This window comes from Microcaecilia unicolor, chromosome 13, assembly GCF_901765095.1.
Source record: "Microcaecilia unicolor chromosome 13, aMicUni1.1, whole genome shotgun sequence".
In the NCBI taxonomy this organism is placed as follows: domain Eukaryota; kingdom Metazoa; phylum Chordata; class Amphibia; order Gymnophiona; family Siphonopidae; genus Microcaecilia; species Microcaecilia unicolor.
The window spans coordinates 90,952,574-90,969,786 of NC_044043.1; the positions used below are offsets into that span (position 1 = coordinate 90,952,574).

At 44.0% G+C, this 17,213-nt stretch overlaps 2 protein-coding genes across 3 annotated transcripts in view; one reads left to right on the forward strand and one right to left on the reverse strand.

The window, feature by feature from the left end:
- DNAJC16 (DnaJ heat shock protein family (Hsp40) member C16) overlaps positions 1 to 13,021 on the forward strand; it is a 34,862-nt gene extending 21,841 nt beyond the window's left edge. Inside the window, 10 exon segments of the mRNA XM_030185897.1 lie at positions 1,364 to 1,546; positions 3,604 to 3,680; positions 6,713 to 6,727; positions 6,729 to 6,800; positions 6,910 to 6,935; positions 6,938 to 7,006; positions 8,426 to 8,467; positions 8,470 to 8,528; positions 8,530 to 8,594; positions 11,658 to 13,021. Coding sequence (XP_030041757.1) covers positions 1,364 to 1,546; positions 3,604 to 3,680; positions 6,713 to 6,727; positions 6,729 to 6,800; positions 6,910 to 6,935; positions 6,938 to 7,006; positions 8,426 to 8,467; positions 8,470 to 8,528; positions 8,530 to 8,594; positions 11,658 to 12,051 — 1,002 coding nt within the window. The 3' untranslated portion in view covers positions 12,052 to 13,021.
- A 1,588-nt stretch (positions 13,022 to 14,609) lies between these two features.
- AGMAT (agmatinase) overlaps positions 14,610 to 17,213 on the reverse strand; it is a 49,494-nt gene continuing 46,890 nt past the window's right edge. For both annotated transcript variants that reach the window (XM_030185895.1, XM_030185894.1), the window contains one exon: positions 14,610 to 15,521. In XM_030185895.1, the coding sequence (XP_030041755.1) occupies positions 15,448 to 15,521 (74 nt within the window). In that variant the 3' untranslated portion in view covers positions 14,610 to 15,447. The remainder of the gene's footprint in view (positions 15,522 to 17,213) is intronic.

Sequence of the window (17,213 nt, forward strand, 5' to 3'; positions counted from 1 at the left end):
AAGCATGTGGTTTTTCAGCACCGATTTTTAAGGTAACCTGTGGAACTTTGTAAGTCTAAGCGCTTTGAAAATGAGCCCCAATTTCAGCTAATGAAATTCATAACAAAGGTTATAAACAAATAACAGTTTTAGATTCCGTCACATTTGAAATAAAAAAGCCTCTAGCAATACTTGAAACTTCACATCAGTCCTTCATAGTACGTAGTTCTGTTGGAAGAGAGTTCCACAAATAGACCTCCTCAACATAGAACATGGTTGGTTAGTCTCTATTCCTCAAACCGTATATGACGGAAAGTAGGCGCTTCCAAGATCGGTTTATCTGCTGATCATGGTGGATGTGGGGAGCGATAAGTCCTCAAAATAGTAGCTGATGTTCATTGTTCAGTGCTTTAAAAAAAAAAAAAAAGAGTTAGTACCTTGGGGGGCAGACTCAAGAAGTTGAAGGGGGGCAGACTCAAGAAGAATGTCAGGAAGTATTTTTTCACGGAGAGGGTGGTGGATGCTTGGAATGCCCTCCCGCGGGAGGTGGTGGAGATGAAAACGGTAACTGAATTCAAACATGCGTGGGATAAACATAAAGGAATCCTGTGCAGAAGAAAGGGATCCTCAGGAGCTTAGCCTAGAATGGGTGACAGAGCTGGTGGTTGGGAGGAGGGGCTAGTGTGGGCAGACATATACGGTCTGTGCTGGGGCTGGTGGTTGGGAGGCGGGACTAGTGCTGGGCAGACTTATACGGTCTGTGCCAGGGCTGGTGGTTGGGCGGCGGGGATAGTGCTGGGCATACTTATATGGTCTGTGCCGGGGCTGGTGGTTGGGCGGCGGGGATAGTGCTGGGCACACTTATACGGTCTGTGCCGGGGTTGGTGGTTGGGAGGCGGGGATAGGGCTGGCCAGACTTATACGGTCTGTGCACTGAAGAGGACAGTACAAATAAAAAAAAAGTAGCACACATGAATTTATCTTCTTGGGCAGACTGGATGGATCGTGCAGGTCTTTTTCTGCCGTCATCTACTATGTTACTATGTAACTATGTAACTGAATGCACCATTTAACTGGTAACCAATGTAGTTCACTTAAAATTGGAGAACATGATCAAATCTTAGAAATACCAGAGAGAAGCTGCTGCATTTTGAGCAAGCTGCAGTGATTTTATCACATTATTTGATAAACCCCAAAATAAAGCATTACAGTAATCGAAGTTAAGTATTACAAAGGCATTGTCTACATACAGCTTAAGCAGTCTTGCATTGTCTAGCAGCTGGCTGAACGGGGATAACTGGGCAGACTAGAAGGATCATTTGGCCTTTTTTTTTTTCTTCCATCCTCTACTGTGTTCTGATGACTTCTTGATTTGTTTGGGCAGGTGGTAATTTTGGAGCGGCGCAACTCTGTAGGAAGAGTGGTCTACAAAACTCTGGCTGACATCTGGAGTGGAAGTGAACAAAACAAGTTTGTTCTCTTGGATTACCTGGACCAGTTGAGGAGGGACCCCAGTTTGCTGTCATCTGAAATGGTGCTGCAGGACCTGAACGATGAGCTCGCGCCAGTATGTTTTCCAAGGGGATGGGCCAAAATACTGAGAGGGGGGTGGAGGAGTGCTGACGGGTCCAGTCTGCACTGCATCCGTAGAGAGATGGTGAAGCATAGCATCCTCTCTTCTGCCATGTCAGCTTCTTGAATCTTTGCAGGTCATAAGCCGCCTCTCCTCTCCTCTCCTCTCCTGAGTAAGCCAGACTGGCTCTCCCTAGTAGGTGCTGTGCTGTTTCCTCTCTTCTGTTTCGTTGCAGGTCATAGGCTGCTTTTCATCTCCTAAATAAGCCAGGCTGGATCTTCCTAGTGGATTTCTTTTTCTCTCTTCTGCTTTTCTTTTTTTTTTTTCCATGCAGTTCTCACCCTGCATGAATTTCCAGTGTTTACTTTGTTCCCATATCTGCTCCTGTCTACATTACCAAGTACTGCGGACAGACCTTTTGTATTTGGAAGAGTGGAGTGTAGCTCTTTCTGAAGTTAGGCTAGATAAGGGGAGGAATCCTGAGCAAAGGGGTCATGGCGTTGATATACTGCCTTTTTGTGGTACAACCAAAGCAGTTTACATATTGTATACAGATACTTTCTCCTGTCCCTAGAGCAGTGGCAATCCTAGGTGGGCTGCTACCTGGGGCGGATCACCGCTGTGCACCCCCCCCCCCCCCCCCCCCCCCGTGCATTCTTGGCTGCTGGAAGGTGCAGAGAGCAGCCACGGCCTGTCGGCTCTACTGGCTTCCTGCTCCCTCTGCCCAGGAACAGGAAGTAACCTGCACCCGGGGCGGACCGCCCCCACTGCCCAGCCCCTGCTAAGCCACTGCCCTAGAGGGCTCAGAATCTGTCTGGCAGTGGAGGGTTAAGTGGCTTGCCCAGGGTCATGAGCAGCTTCAGTGGGAATCAAACCCAGTTCTTAGTTCACTGAACTAACCACTAGATGACGCCTCCATTCCAGCTAATCCTAAGGAACTAATATTTAGGATTTTCTTGTTACTGTGTCTATATTTTAAGTATTGATGTGCTCTTTTGTACTCTCCCAGAATTTGTGCTTCTGGCTTCTTTATATGGAATCCGCCTTGAACTTAACAATATAGGCGGAATATAAGAAATGGATGTAAAGTGACAGAATGAGGACAGTAACCATGTAAAATTTTAAATATTAACCATGCAACCTTAAATTCAACTTATGTATAATGGACAACCAATGTAAGTTTCTCAACAGTGGTGTTGCTTGATCAAATTTACCTCATCCAAATTCAATTCAGATCTTATATATCGCTAATACCCACTATTCAGGGTTCAGTGCAGTTTACATCATAAATGGGACAGGGATAGGTGTAATATTATAGGTATCACTCGCTGTAGTATTTTGTAAAAGCTGTAACCTATTAAAAGTTTTTAATGTAGTCCCATGTATAAAACATTACAGTAGTCCAATTGAGGTAGAATAATAGTCTGTACCAACACTTGAAAATTTTCAGGAAAAAAGCAGATCTAATTACTTTCAATTGACATAATTTAAAAAAATATATTTTTGCTTAAATGATTTATCTGAGGTTCCAGTATCAATTGAGTATCCAAGATAACTCCCAGAACGCCAACTAAATGAGAGAGAATTATTTTTCTTAACACAATATTGTCTGTTTTTTTTAGGAAACCCTCTACCCATTTCTGAACCACTTCAGAAATACCAAACGTACTTAGTTTACTCAATAGTATATTATGATAAACTGTATTGAATGCACCTGATATAGCATTCTGCAGTAAAACAGACTGAGTACTATGACTCAAAAACTCCTTGACTTTTGATACCAGAGAATAACATTGCTTGATTGTCCCAACTCATGGAGGCAGTACCATGTCCTACGGTGTTCGCTGATGCAGCTGCTGGCATGAATCAGGACACTGGTTGTGTGCATTTTTGATGTTCCGTAGAGAGATGGTTGGGAGGGGGGGTGCAGGACACATTGGTCTTGGGCTGTGTCTTACATTGTACTGACTTTTGTATGGTGATGTGGCCCGTCGCTATAATGCGTTAATGCTGGAAGCAGTTTTCTAACATGGTTTTCTGTTATTTGACAGGTCTTTTTCCTGCGTTGGATCTACAGTGCCTTAGAATATTGGTCAGATTGCTGGGACAGTTTGTTCCATAACAACTGGTGCGTGTCAGCTTCCTTGGTTTACTTTTATGTGTTTTTCTTAAAAAAAACACACTTTTTTAGAATGAGCACTTTTTTATTTTATTTATTTTTTAAAGAAAAATGTGGACTTACCAGGGAAAAGAAGAGAATAATTTGATTTTCTATTAATTTGTGCCAGAAAACTTGAGTGCACGCTCCTAAATACTTATTCTGACGGACAGAACTTATATGTTCCATATCACTGCCACTTTCATTTCATTCATGTGAAATTATGAATCGTGTTCCTTGTGCCCATTGTCAGTAACTTGTGATAGCGAAACTTAGGGGTTGATATTCAGCCGACGGTGGTGAGCATTTTTTTTTTTTTTAGCCACCAGCGTTATTCCCGGATAGTCAGTGCTGGGCCACATCCGGGCACTGGGGTTGAAAACACGGGTTTGTGCGGGTTTCGTTAATCTTTGTCACGGAAGAGGCATGCATCACTAGACTCACTCTTAACAACTCAAACTCATAACTCATAAACAACTCAACCTTAACTTCAACACCAATCCAAATTTATACAGATTATCTCCCCACCCTCCCCTTCCTCATCCCCCCTGCCCATTTTTTTTATGGGTAGTTAATAGGCAAGATTCAGTGGCACTGCCTGGTTTAGTGCCACTGAATATTGGGAGTTAGGCAACCACAGGCGACTTAAGCAGGCAGGAGCCTGGCTGCATATAGAGAAGATTATCGAAACCTGGACTGGGAGAAACACAGCTGCTGAAAACTGTTTACAAAGCTAAGAAGTATCATGAGTATTGTTTGTATACAAAAACGTGTTATGAAGTTGGAATTACTGCTTTAAGAAGAAGAATATAATTGAATTACATAAGAACTTTTGGATACAAAAAGAAAAAAAAAAGTACAGAAAATAAGAATTAAGATCTCATGCAGGTTGATCAATGAAGAAGTGGGCGTCACCATTGTAATACTGGGGCTTGGTCCCCAGATGGTGGAGGTGGTCAAAAAAAATCTGATGATCCCCGTTCAAGAAATAATGAGGAGTTATATATAGCAATGGCTGTTTGTTGTGATCGATGCTATCTATGAATATACTAGCTGTTGAGCCCGTGAAAACGGGCTACTTTTGGAATGGGGGGGGGGGGGTTCCGAGGCCCCCCCCTCGGTCGCTGCCGCCGCCCCTCCACCCGGCCCGAGCAGCACTGTAAACTTACATCAGCACGCAGCAGCAGGCACATCAGCAAAGCTGCCGTCGGGGCGGGCTTCCTTCTCTGCCTGTGTCCCGCCCTCGTGTGACGTAACGTCGGCGAGGGCGGGACAAAGGCAGAGAAGGAAGCCCGACGGCAGCTTTGCTGATGTGCCTGCTGCTGCGTGCTGATGTAAGTTCACAGTGCTCGGGCCAGATGGAGGGGCGGCGGCGACTCCAGGGGGGGGAGGGGGAGCGGTTCCGGCGTCTGCAGCATGCCAGTAGAGACTTCCCTCTCTGTCCCGCCCCCATCATCACGTATTGAAGCGGGGGCGGGGCAGAGAGGGATGTCTCTACTGCGCATTTGCGAGTGAGTACGGTCACTCGCCGTTTATATGTTTGATGAGATTAAATAGTGTTTGGGATACAAGCAGTAATTTGGTGTTATAAGTATACACAGGCTTTGCAAAAGAGCATGCTCATGAGTGGAGTTAGTGGCAGATTGTAAAATCTTAGAATGTACAAGCATTCTTCATAAATCTAGCTATGAGCATTTCATACCACTTCTACACCTGCAATGTAGGCATGGGTAAGCTACATCTCTATATATAAAAGGCACCACCAACGTTCTAAATGAAGCCTCCAGCCAGAAGTGTGAAGGGGGAGAGATATCCGGTTTCCCCATGAGTGTCTGCCCCACCCTCGCTCTCTCTGTAACACAAACAGTGAAGGAAATCAATCGCTCTCTCTGTAACAGTGAAGGACTCAGAGGGGGGAGGGGAGAGAGGGCAGAAGCCCTCACTATCTCTGTAACACAAGCACAGCAGGAAGCTTAACACTGAAGGACTCGACTCCGAGGGGGGAGGGGACAGAGAGGACAGACAGCACAGGGGAAGGGAGAGAGGGCAGAGGGCAGGGACACACACACTCCCACATGCACACAGAAGAAAACCTTGCTAGCCCCCGTTTCATTTGCATCAGAAACGGGGCTTTTTTACTAGTAAACTGATATTTTGTAAAGAAAAGTAGGCCTCTGCCTCTCTTTATGAAATAGGACCTAAGTACGCACCTCCAGGATAGGGATGTGTTTGAGCTTACTATAATGATACTGAGCGGATCTAACCAGTTGATTGCCACTAAATATCGGCGGATAGCCATGAGCAAATGATTTAACTGGCCGGGAACAGTTTTTGGCTGCTTAAATCAGCATTGAATATCGATGCCCTTCAATTATGTAAAAAAAAAGGCCAGACAACACAATGTATTTTGTCATATTGCTTTTCTTTTTGAGATATGTTCTAAACAAAGCTTCATAAGCGTGTTCAGTATTCTGGGGAGAGGTCATTCTGTGACATTGTACATCACCTGCATCAGAGTTTTTCTTTTGGCATCTCTACATACACACTTTGATCATGTAGAAAGTTGCTCTAAAACTGGGGGAGACCACAGGATGTGCAATGCAGAAAAAAAACAAAAAGAAACCCAGACTAAACCAGCTGGAATCCTGCTAACCCACAGGAGAAAATATTTATTCACTCAGCATGTAATTAAACTCTGGAATTCGTGCCAGAGAATGTGGTAAAAAAGCAGTTAGCTTAGCGGGGTTTAAAAAGGTTTGGATAACTTCCTAAAAGAAAATTCCATTGAGCCATTATTAAGATGGCCTTGGGGAAAATCCACTGCGTATTCTAGGATAGGCAGCATAAAATGTATTGTACTGTTTTGGGATCTTGTCAGGTTCTAGTAACCTGGATTGGCACTGTTGGAAACAGGATGCTGGGCTTGATGGACCTTCTTCGTCTGTCCAGTATGGCAGTCTTATGATGGAAAACATCTGATGTTGCACTTTCCCGTTTTTCAGGCGAGAAATGATGCCCTTTTTCCCTGATATTTTCTGCGCTTTTCATCCTCTTTGGGACAGTTATTGTTCAGGCATTCAGGTAAGAAGAGTATAAATAAATGTTTGAAGTATTAGCTCTTTGTTGTAGGTCACTTAGCAACCCCCGTTCAAAGTTCTTAATATGCTGTTTTGCGGTGTTGCTTTCAGTGACCTTCAAGTGATGAGAGGAGAACTAATTCTCAAGATAAGAAGAGACTACAGAAAAGGATGAAAAGGCCAATGAAACAACCTATACCAGAGAGACACCCAGGTCTGGTATCCGTACCACATATTCTGTGCTTGACCTACACAGAGACATCCAGGTTTAGTATTTCCACTCCCCCTTCTGTCTGTGACCTACACAGACAGGAGGAGGAGTAACTTAGTGACACAAAAAACAGCAAAGATGGTCCAGGAAAGAGGAGCAACCCAATGATGCAAGTGAGGCATTTGTCAGAGAAGGACCCAACTTTGGCCAAGTTTCGACATTAGCCTTCATCAGAAAAATACAATAAACACACAGCTGGACACAGTCTCCTGCCAGTGCAATGTGTTCTTGTGAAGAAGTGTCATTGCATTGGCAGGAAATTGTGTCCAACCATGTTGCATTGTCTATTTAAGAATCTGATGACCCCTGATGAAGGCTGCTGTTTGAAAATTGGCCAAGTTGGGTCTTCCTCCGATTAAAATACCACACTTGATCATTGGTTGTTTCTCCTTCCTGGACCATCCTTGCTATATTTCTGTCTCTTGCAGTTTCTGCAGAGGTCCAGGTCCTATTCCAGTTTACTTGCTCGGAGTAACCTAGTGGTCACAGCAGCAGGCTGAGAACCAGAGACCCCAAGGTTAAAATCCCATTGACAGTCCTTGTGACTTTGGGCAAGTCCATCAGCCTCTGCTGTCTTAGGTGCAAACTTGGGGTCCCATTTACTAAGCTGTATTACATGTTATGACAACGCACATTAACGGACAATAATGTGAGTTATTTGCCAATAATACAGCATAATGCTAGGGATGTATGCAAAGCAAATCATTATTATGCAAATAACAGCTTGCATTAAACTTTGTATGCTGCATTATTCATTGAAAGCATCAGCCTGCTAATGTGAACCGATATTCCCAGTGATCAGGAATGTATGTATGTTTCATTTATGTTCAGTATGTGACATTTGGCTGTTTCTGTCTTGGGGATTTGTGTCCATTTGTGAAAGCTTTTAATGGGGAGGTTGCCATCATTTTCAAGAAATGTTGTGTGAAAGCAGTTGGGCTATTCCGTGGCTGATTTCCATGAAGGAATTAGATTGCGGTCTCCAAATTTGGTCCTGCAGGGTCACAAAACCGGTGTGGTTTTCAGGATTTCTACGGTGAGCAGGTGGCAGCCTCACGATTTTATATAAGTGCATAAAGATTCTTTACACACAGAAAAAGGTTCATAAAATGGATATGTCTTATACCGAGTTAAAATGTATGCTTGTATGTTATAATAAAGTGTTTATTGGCCAGTAACAGAGAGAAATCCAATTTTTTTTAAAGGCTAGTTTGTAGCCCTCAAGGACCAGATTTGGAGACTCTTGGCATAAAATGTATCTCTTGTGATATTTTGGAAAGCTTCGCCTCATGGTAGATGCACATTAAAGGATGTGTATTAGGTTGCACCTGTTCCTTCCCTCACCTTCAACATTTCTTTTCTAACAGAGGTTCCTAAGAAAGGGCTTTGTGGAAGTACCGAGCTCACAGACGTAACTACACCAGTAACCTGGTTCGCCTCCGGCCTGGGCACATTAATGTGGTTCTCATTTCTATCCAGCTCTACTAAGGCCAGCTTACTGCATAAATTTGCACAGGAGGTCTATACGTTTACAGGGTTTGTACAGACTTATTCATTGTTTCTGAGAATTCATGTTACCTGATTGCTTAAAATCATTTCATATAACTTCAGGCCACACCTGCAGGAAGATCTTGGTTTGATTCCTGAATTGGGTTTTTAAATGGTTTGGCTACAGATGCCACAGAGGACAGTTTCATAGCCCCTGGGGATGGGGGAAGGAGGGACCATAGTTTATGCTTATGGCTGAAATCTAGTAGCCAGATTCATAACCTGTGATTTCCGAGAATGTGGTAAAAGCAGTTAGCTTAGCAGGGTTTAAAAAAGGTTTGGATAGCTTCCTAAAAGAAAAGGTCCATATAAGCCATTATTAAAATGAACTTGGGGAAAATCCACTGCTTATTGTCTAGGATAAACAGCATAAAATATATTGTACTGTTTTGGGATCTTGCCAGGTACTTCCCTGCCCATTTTCAAGTCTTTGCTTAAAACCCACCTCTTTCAATGTTGCATTCGGCACCTAACTCTTACCGTTCAGTAAATCCAGACTTCCCCAATTGGACCGCCCCTATCGGACTGTCCGTTCACTTGTCTCTTAGATTGTAAGCTCCTTGAGCAGGGACCGTCCCTCTATGTTAATTGTACAGCGCTGCGTAACCCCTAGTAGCGCTTTAGAAATGTTAAGTAGCTAGTACTTGTGACCTGGGATTGGCCACTGTTGGAAACGGTATACTGGTCTTGATGGACCTTCCGTCTGTCCCAGTATGGCTTCACTTATGTACATCTCCACAGTCGTCCTCCTGAAATGACAGTAACATGACCACTTAATTGAGATGGAAAGTTGACACCCACCTTCGGAAGAAACCAAAGGAACTGTATGAACAGACACCCTTCCGTAGATTCTTGCTAGTCCGAAAGGAAGTGCCTGGAATTGGTAGTGGTGGCCCAGAACAGCAAGCTTTAAAAGCTTCTGATGCGGCATCCACATTTGAATATGCAGGTTCCCGTCTTTGAGATTTAGTGTAGTAAGAAACTCTCCATTGTGTACTACTGAAATCACTGACAACAATATCTCCATTTGGAAATGTGGAACCCACAGGGCCTGATTTTCTCCTTCCAAATGCAAGATGGGCTGGATGACATTTGGGATGACGAAGTAGTTGGGGTAACAGCTGGTTGGCCACTTCTTAAGTTTATCCTAACTTTTGTCCTGGTGACTTCTACAATAGGAGCAGCATTTAATGTGTTCCAATGGAACCTTTATCTGCCCGATACAACAGCTGCTGCAGCTGTGCAGATCTGATCCTCTATCGCCATATGCACCGATCTGCCTGTCACTGCACTGCTTCAGAGGTACAACTCTAGGCTGCTCCAACACGATCAAGTCTCTTGGGTGGAAAAGGAAGGACAGAATAGCTTAGGAAGCCCCCTCCCTCTGTTCCTTCTTACGGTTGCCAGTGTGCCCCCTCCCCCCAAATTAATATCTACTTTTTATATTCATGTTTCCTTTTTATTTATTTATTTTTGTTACATTTGTACCCCGCGCTTTCCCACTCATGGCAGGCTCAATGCGGCTTACATGGGGCAATGGAGGGTTAAGTGACTTGCCCAGAGTCACAAGGAGCTGCCTGTGCCTGAAGTGGGAATCCAACTCAGTTCCTCAGTTCCCCAGGACCAAAGTCCACCATCCTAACCACTAGGCCACACCTCATGCTTAGATTACTGCAACTTGCTTTTCACAGGTCTCCCACTAAACCATCTCTCTCCCCTTTAAAATTCTGCTGCATGACTTAGATTCCACCAGTGTCGCTACACTCACATTAGCCCTCTCCTCAAACCACCTCATTGGCTCCCTATCCATTTCCGAATACAGCTCAATTTCCTCTTATTGACTCAGAAGTGCATTCACTTATTTAATTTGCTAGTCTTTTTTTTTTCCAGTCCTTATCAGAAAAAAGATGGTGGTGATGGTGGGAGTGGGAAAAAGATGCTCCAAAATAAAACCCCCAGAGGTCTACTGGGTATGGGGCAGGACTTGGACTCCTCTAATATCCCCCAAGAATGTGGCCCCTGGCAGGATTCTGGATACCCCTCTGACCAGTTTTCAAACTAGGCCTGAGCTACCTGACCAGACTAATCCTTTGCTTCATGGAATAACTTTTACCATCTGCTAGAGACAGAGAATACCGAAGAGCAAGTGACTGCACGGTGTCTCTTATAAGGTAGAGCTCATCTCTTTAGAGTCTCTGCCCATCTGCTGGAGACAGAGAATACCAAAGAGCAAGTGACTGCACGGTGTCTCTTATAAGGTAGAGCTCATAAGAGTCCGCCCCATCTGCTGGAGACAGAGAATACTGAAGAGCAAGTGACTGCACGGTGTCTCTTATAAGGTAGAGCTCATAAGAGTCCGCCCCATCTGCTGGAGACAGAGAATACTGAAGAGCAAGTGACTGCACGTTGTCTCTTATAAGGTAGAGCTCATCTCTTAAGAGTCTGCCCCATCTGCTGGAGACAGAGAATACTGAAGAGCAAGTGACTGCACGGTGCCTCTTATAAGGTACCTCTCACATCTCTTAGAGTCTCTGCCCCATCTGCTGGCTGAGGGACAAAATCTACGTGCTCTGTACTGGTGGTTAGTGCCCTTTGTTGCTCTTATCCTAACCTGTGCTAAGGATATTGCCCAATTGCTATCCATAAGAGCTTGATGGCACACAGGGGGATAATGCCACATCCTTTTTGCCATTAGATGGTGAGTGTAGCCACGTTGCCTCTGCTGAGTGACTTGTCACCTCCTCCTGTTGTAACTGAGAACATACCATTCCCTGCTGAGTGAACTTGCCATGTCTTCCTGGGATCTTGATGCATTTGTACTGCCATTCAGTGAGAATAAGTTTTGTCAGATAGCCATTTGTGAATTTCTGCTGTTCTGGGCTTATGTATATTTGAATTCTGTCGCTAATTTAATTTACTTTTGTTCACCTCTGCTGACAACTCAGTTGAAGGTATCCATTATATATTGGCATGTGAATCCTGTAACATTTGCTAGATAGAAGTAGTAGCTCCTGGAATCTAATTGTGACTTTTTTTTTTAATTGTTTACAGAAGCAGCTCTCTTCACTTCTCATTCTTGAACATCGAAAAGCACAGGGAGTGGTTGGAATATCTCCTGGAGTTTGCTCAGGACGTAGCCCCCATTGCCTACCAGTACGATGAGCACTTTCTGGAACGTGACTACACTGGCTATGTGCTAGCGTTAAACGGCCATAAAAAATACTTCTGCCTCTTCAAGGCTCAGCCTGTTGTGGACGATGAGAAAACGCAAGCCTGTGAGGAGCCAAACTCTCCGCCCTCTGGAGAGACGCTGAGAAAAGTCTCCTTTAGCCCAGACTTTGGACACATCAAAAGGAAACTAAACAAATTGTCTTTGTGGATGGAGCGTCTCTTAGAGGGCTCCTTGCAGAGGTTCTATATCCCCTCGTGGCCAGCACTAGACTGAGAGATTGGACAGACACTGCAGCACTATGAACTTTGCAAGAGCAGAGCTGTGAACAGTGCTTTCCAGAATTTCACTTCCAAAGGAAATGAGCCGTAGACCGTAGCTTCATGCTCCTGGGGCACATGACTAAAATATTTATATTTCTTTCACTAGGAAAGCATAAACTCTACCCTAGGAGCAAACACTGAAAGCTGGGGCTCGCTCAGTGTGCAAAGGAAAAATGCATCGCTCTGGAAAATCTTCTCTGAACATTTCAACACCGTTCCCCCGATATGCTGCCCTCCATAAAGCCTCATCCATTTCACTGCTGCTGACCTCCACGTACCCTCCTCTGGGGCAGCAAAAGCCTTGTCTGCCAGCAGTCACCTTGGTACTTGGAATAAACGTTCTCCTTGTATGTGTACTCAGTTACTGCCACCCTCACACGTTGCTTTCAGAAGCAGTAACAATATACTTGTGTGCGTCTGTGCGTATATAATTTAAGCTTGCCTCTCAGAAAGCTGAGCAGTGCAGAACACAGATACGTGTGGTTATGGTACATTTGGTGGGGGATACTGACATCAGGCCCTGTATTTTGCAGGTGAAAATATTTGTGTGTGTGTATATATTTGTGTGCGTCTCTCTAGATAATATACACAGACACACATATATATTTTTATTTGCTGTTCTGTGAGCTATAACCCATTTGTACGGAAAGATCCTGATTTTATGATGGGGGTGGGGGTTTGGGGAGAGCACAGAACAAGTAGTAAAAATGTTGCATCATCTCACTCTACGTTTACAAATCCCTTCTACGTCTGTGTGTCGGTTTTAGTGTGTGTGTGTATTCTAGGAGCCATAAACAGTAGCTTCTCGGGTTGTACTTTAGGGTGAAGCTGCTCTGAGCCAGTAGAAGTCTACATCGCAATGCTTCCTAGTCGGTCTGAACACTAGCGTAACAACTTGGTGGTCCAGCCTTAGGACAAGACAAGGAGAACAGGGATGGACAGTTGGCCTTACTATGAACCAGACGTTTTCTTTGTATCAAGGAACTTTATGCTGTAATGATTTTGTTATCCAGAAAAATGCTCTCAAGTTACCAGGAACAGGTGTGGGGTTAGGTAACATTTTCCGAGGTGCTTGCTTCTGTTTTAGGTATAATTTAATAATTCCCTTATCAACGTCTTTTGTTTGAAAGAGAGTTTTGTCTGTTAACAAATCTGACAGAGGTGGTGCTTAGAAACATGAATCGTCTAGGCTGAAAAATATAAAGAAAACAGTAAGGAAACTTGTCTTTTGCAACACGGGGGGGTAACATGACCAGCCCAGTGAGTCTCAAGGGCTATTCCAAAATCAAATACCAAAGTTAGAAGGTTTGGGATAATAATTAAGCACTTCTGGTCCAATGGTCATCGCTCAGTTTCAGCATGATGAAGTGTTAAAGGTTAACTAAAACCCCAAAGCAAAACACATAAATTTTCCATAGCACATAGTACTGATGGTTTCCAGTTTCTCCAGCCCCTTAAGAAAATCTAAATTGTGTAGCTGGAACGGGCAGTATGGTTTTTTATATTGTTATATTTGGGACTTTCAGGTCTTCACCTAGTTTTGAAAACGTTTATGTCCCTTCTCTGTCTCCTACAAATTGGGAAACCGTGCCTGATTGATGTAGCCCGGGATTTCAATCACACAGGTTCAGCAGGTACAGCTGTACTTTACCTATAAAACGGTTTATGCAATTTGCTCTCCTAAAGGAAGAGCAAATAATGAAAATATAACAGTACCAGGGCTGCAGGCTTGGTGCGTAGAATTGTTTATGAAAAGGCATAATGCAATCAAAATCAAGAGTTTTATGTTTGTCTTTGTGAGGCTATGAAGTGAAAAACAATTTTCCTTTTTATCATAGGATGCCACAATTGTTACTTTATGTATGTGCCTTTTTTTATTTTTTTGAATTTGCAGATCATTTTCTAACTTTTCATTGGTCATTTTACAAGATGGTGTACATTGTGTGTGTAGACTTCTGTAAAGGTGATTTGATCAAACTGCATAGGGACAGTGCAGTTGGATAAAGCATGCACTGAAATCAAAGGTTGAAGTGATTTGGAAAGCAGTCAGGCGGAGTGGATTGCTTTGATGTCTCAGAACAAACCGTGAGCAGAATCTTTTAAAACTGAAGCAAAGCACCTTTCTAATTTAATCAAGGAAAATCTGGCCAAAACTTCCTGCCTGTCTTTTCTGCTGAGTCTGGAATGGGCCATAGCACATGCCAGGTTCCGAGTCTGACTTTCAACTAGCGTAGTAAGGGCTGGAAGTGCTTCCTCATTTCCGGAGCACTGCTGAGCTCCTGAGCTGTTCACTATACTAGTGAGAGACTGTAGCACGTCCTTAAGCTGCTGAATTCACCTTTTTTGTTTTGTTTTTTTTTGGCTTTGTGAGCTACCTCAGACCAAGAGATGGCTCAGAAACAAGGCAAATATTTTGCACTTTTGATACTCTTAGAAGAATAATTTATTTGGCAAATTGTGCTTTTATCATTTTTTTTTAACTGTTGTGAAAAAAGAAGCACTGATCCTTTCTTTTTAATTATTATTTTTATTTGTAAGGCAATTATAAATTGCATTGGAAACTAAAATAAACTATTTTAAGACATTCATGCTGGTGTTGATATTGCATTTTGATATGTGAATCTGTTTGATATAATGCCCTGGAGGCGAAAGTGTATTCATGACTTTATAGGCATTGGTTGGAGATCTCGTGTGCTGGTGTGATGTCTGCTGGATTGAATGGAGCCGAGCTATTCATTCATTGTGATAACAGTTGCACCTGGGTCTGTCCTTAGAGGACAGCTGTTATTTACTCCCTTACCTCAGTTCCAGCTTGGAGCCTCACCCGTTTCTGACTAACAGGGTGGTATGGTCAGATTTGGTTTCTAGTGATCAGAACTTAACAGAAAAGCATTTCCTAAAACCTAGGTGCCTGTACATTTCTACCACCTGGAATGTGGGCCTACGTGATTTTGGTTGCTATCTGCCGCAGTGCGTGAAAGGTTTGGTTGGAATCCTGACACATCAGAATTTCCAGGGTGACGACTGTTCTGTCCCCCTCTTTTAGAAATGGGATCAGCTGGCAGATGTGGACCCTAAGGCCCATCCTGTCTGCCAATATCATTCCTGCTCCAGTGCCAGTTGATCTCTGGTTTTCCCTCACATCACATTTTTATGTTCCCTTGGCACCATTTCCATGTGCGTTTGGTAATCATCCTTCCTAGGGCTTCAGCATTTGCACTAATTGAGATGATGAGTCTATTGAAAGGCACGCTTTGGCACATGGAAAGAAGATTTGTGTACAATACTGGAGTCATGCTTAGATTTCAGTGCATCAGTTGAGTAGATGTCCCGGCTGGGATAGATTTGATTAGAAGCATTTCACTCCTGGCAGAACACACAGCATCTCAAATAACATGTTGGCAGCAATCAGAGCCGTGTTGCCTGAAAGAAAAGATGACAGACAAATGTTTAAAGCCTGGTTGCTACGGACTAGCTTATGGCTAAAAACATAAACATCGTGTCCTGTGCATACTGTGTCCTCCATCCGGAGAGCGGGTGCCTGTTTGACTAGCAGCTAGCAGAAGCCATTGGCAATGGTGATCTTTAATCTTCAATAGAATAGAGAGCTCCATTGGCCCTGAGATCCACCAGGAGTAGAAGAGTAGCCTAATCATAGTACTGGGTCAAAATAGCCCTGATAACCCCCCCCCCCCCCCCCGACAAAATAGACCCCAACAAAAAAAGCTTGCCCACAAAACAGACAAAAGGCCCCGACAGGGGCAGAACAAACTGTTCCTGCGTTTGATGAATACTGATCCCTGGACAACTCTGGAAGCATAGGTGTCACTTTGTAGGGGGGGCATGGGTGGGACAAATGCCTCATCCCAAGACGACCTTCCTCTCTTCTCACTTTCATTCAGGGCCAGCGGCAGTGTGAAAATCAAACTGGGAGCTTCCGCCCGAACCTGCAGTCTCCCCAATTCGGTTGCTGTGTCGATACAGAGAAAGTCTACATGGAGTCACAGAGCTCTGCGTTCTGCTGACAGCGCTGCCGTTCCTACCCAAACATGAAGTTGTATCATAAGGGGCAGGAACGGCAGCGCTATCGGCGGCATGCAGTTTCTCTGTGTTGACAACCACCGAATCGGGGAGTCGGCAGGGAGTGGAAAGGGGGAGAGAGCTAGGCAATACTGAATGGTGGGGGAAGACAGAGGGGGCATCATTGGTGGAGAGAGACATCTGAAGGGGGGATAGCCGCATGTGAAGGGATAAGAAGGGAAGAGGGGAGAAATGTTAATTGATTATTGCACTTGTTTTAATCTCCCTCTTCTTTTCCTTAAGGATTGGTTCCATTTGGATAGCCTATACTTTTTATTTTTAAGAAGAGCTATTTTGTCAAGGGTTATTACGTGGGAGGGGACATTTTGTCAAGAGCTATTTTGTTAAGGGCCAATTTGTTACAAGGCTATGTTGTCAGGGCTATTTTGCCCGGGTGCCCCTAATCATTAGTGCTGTAGGCTGGGTAACTGGGTTCCATTTCCACTGTGGCTCCTTGTGACCTTGGGCAAGCCTTAACCCTCCATTGACCCAGGTACAAAGGTTTAGGGGTCCTTTTACTAAGCTGCATGAACAGATTTAGCGTGTGCTAAATGATAAGATGCCCATTATGTTCCTATGGACATCTTATCATTTAGCGCATCCTAAATCTGTTAGTGTGCCTTAGTAAAAGAACTGCTTAGATTGTGAGCCCTCTAGGGATAGAGAAAGTACCTGCATATGATACAATGTAAACCGCTTTAGTTGTACCAGAGAAATTTTTTATTTTGTTACATTTGTACCCCCGCGCTTTCCCACTCATGGCAGGCTCAATGCGGCTTACATGGGGCAATGGAGGGTTAAGTGACTTGCCCAGAGTCACAAGGAGCTGCCTGTGCCTGAAGTGGGAATCGAACTCAGTTTCCCCAGGACCAAAGTCCACCAGCCTAACCACTAGGCCACTCCTCCACTGTTGCTACTATTGGAGATTCTACATGGAATGTTGCTATTCCACTAGCAACATTCCATGTAGAAGGCTGCGCAGACTTCTGTTTCTGTGAGTCTGACGTCAGACTCACAGAACAGAAGTCTGCGCAG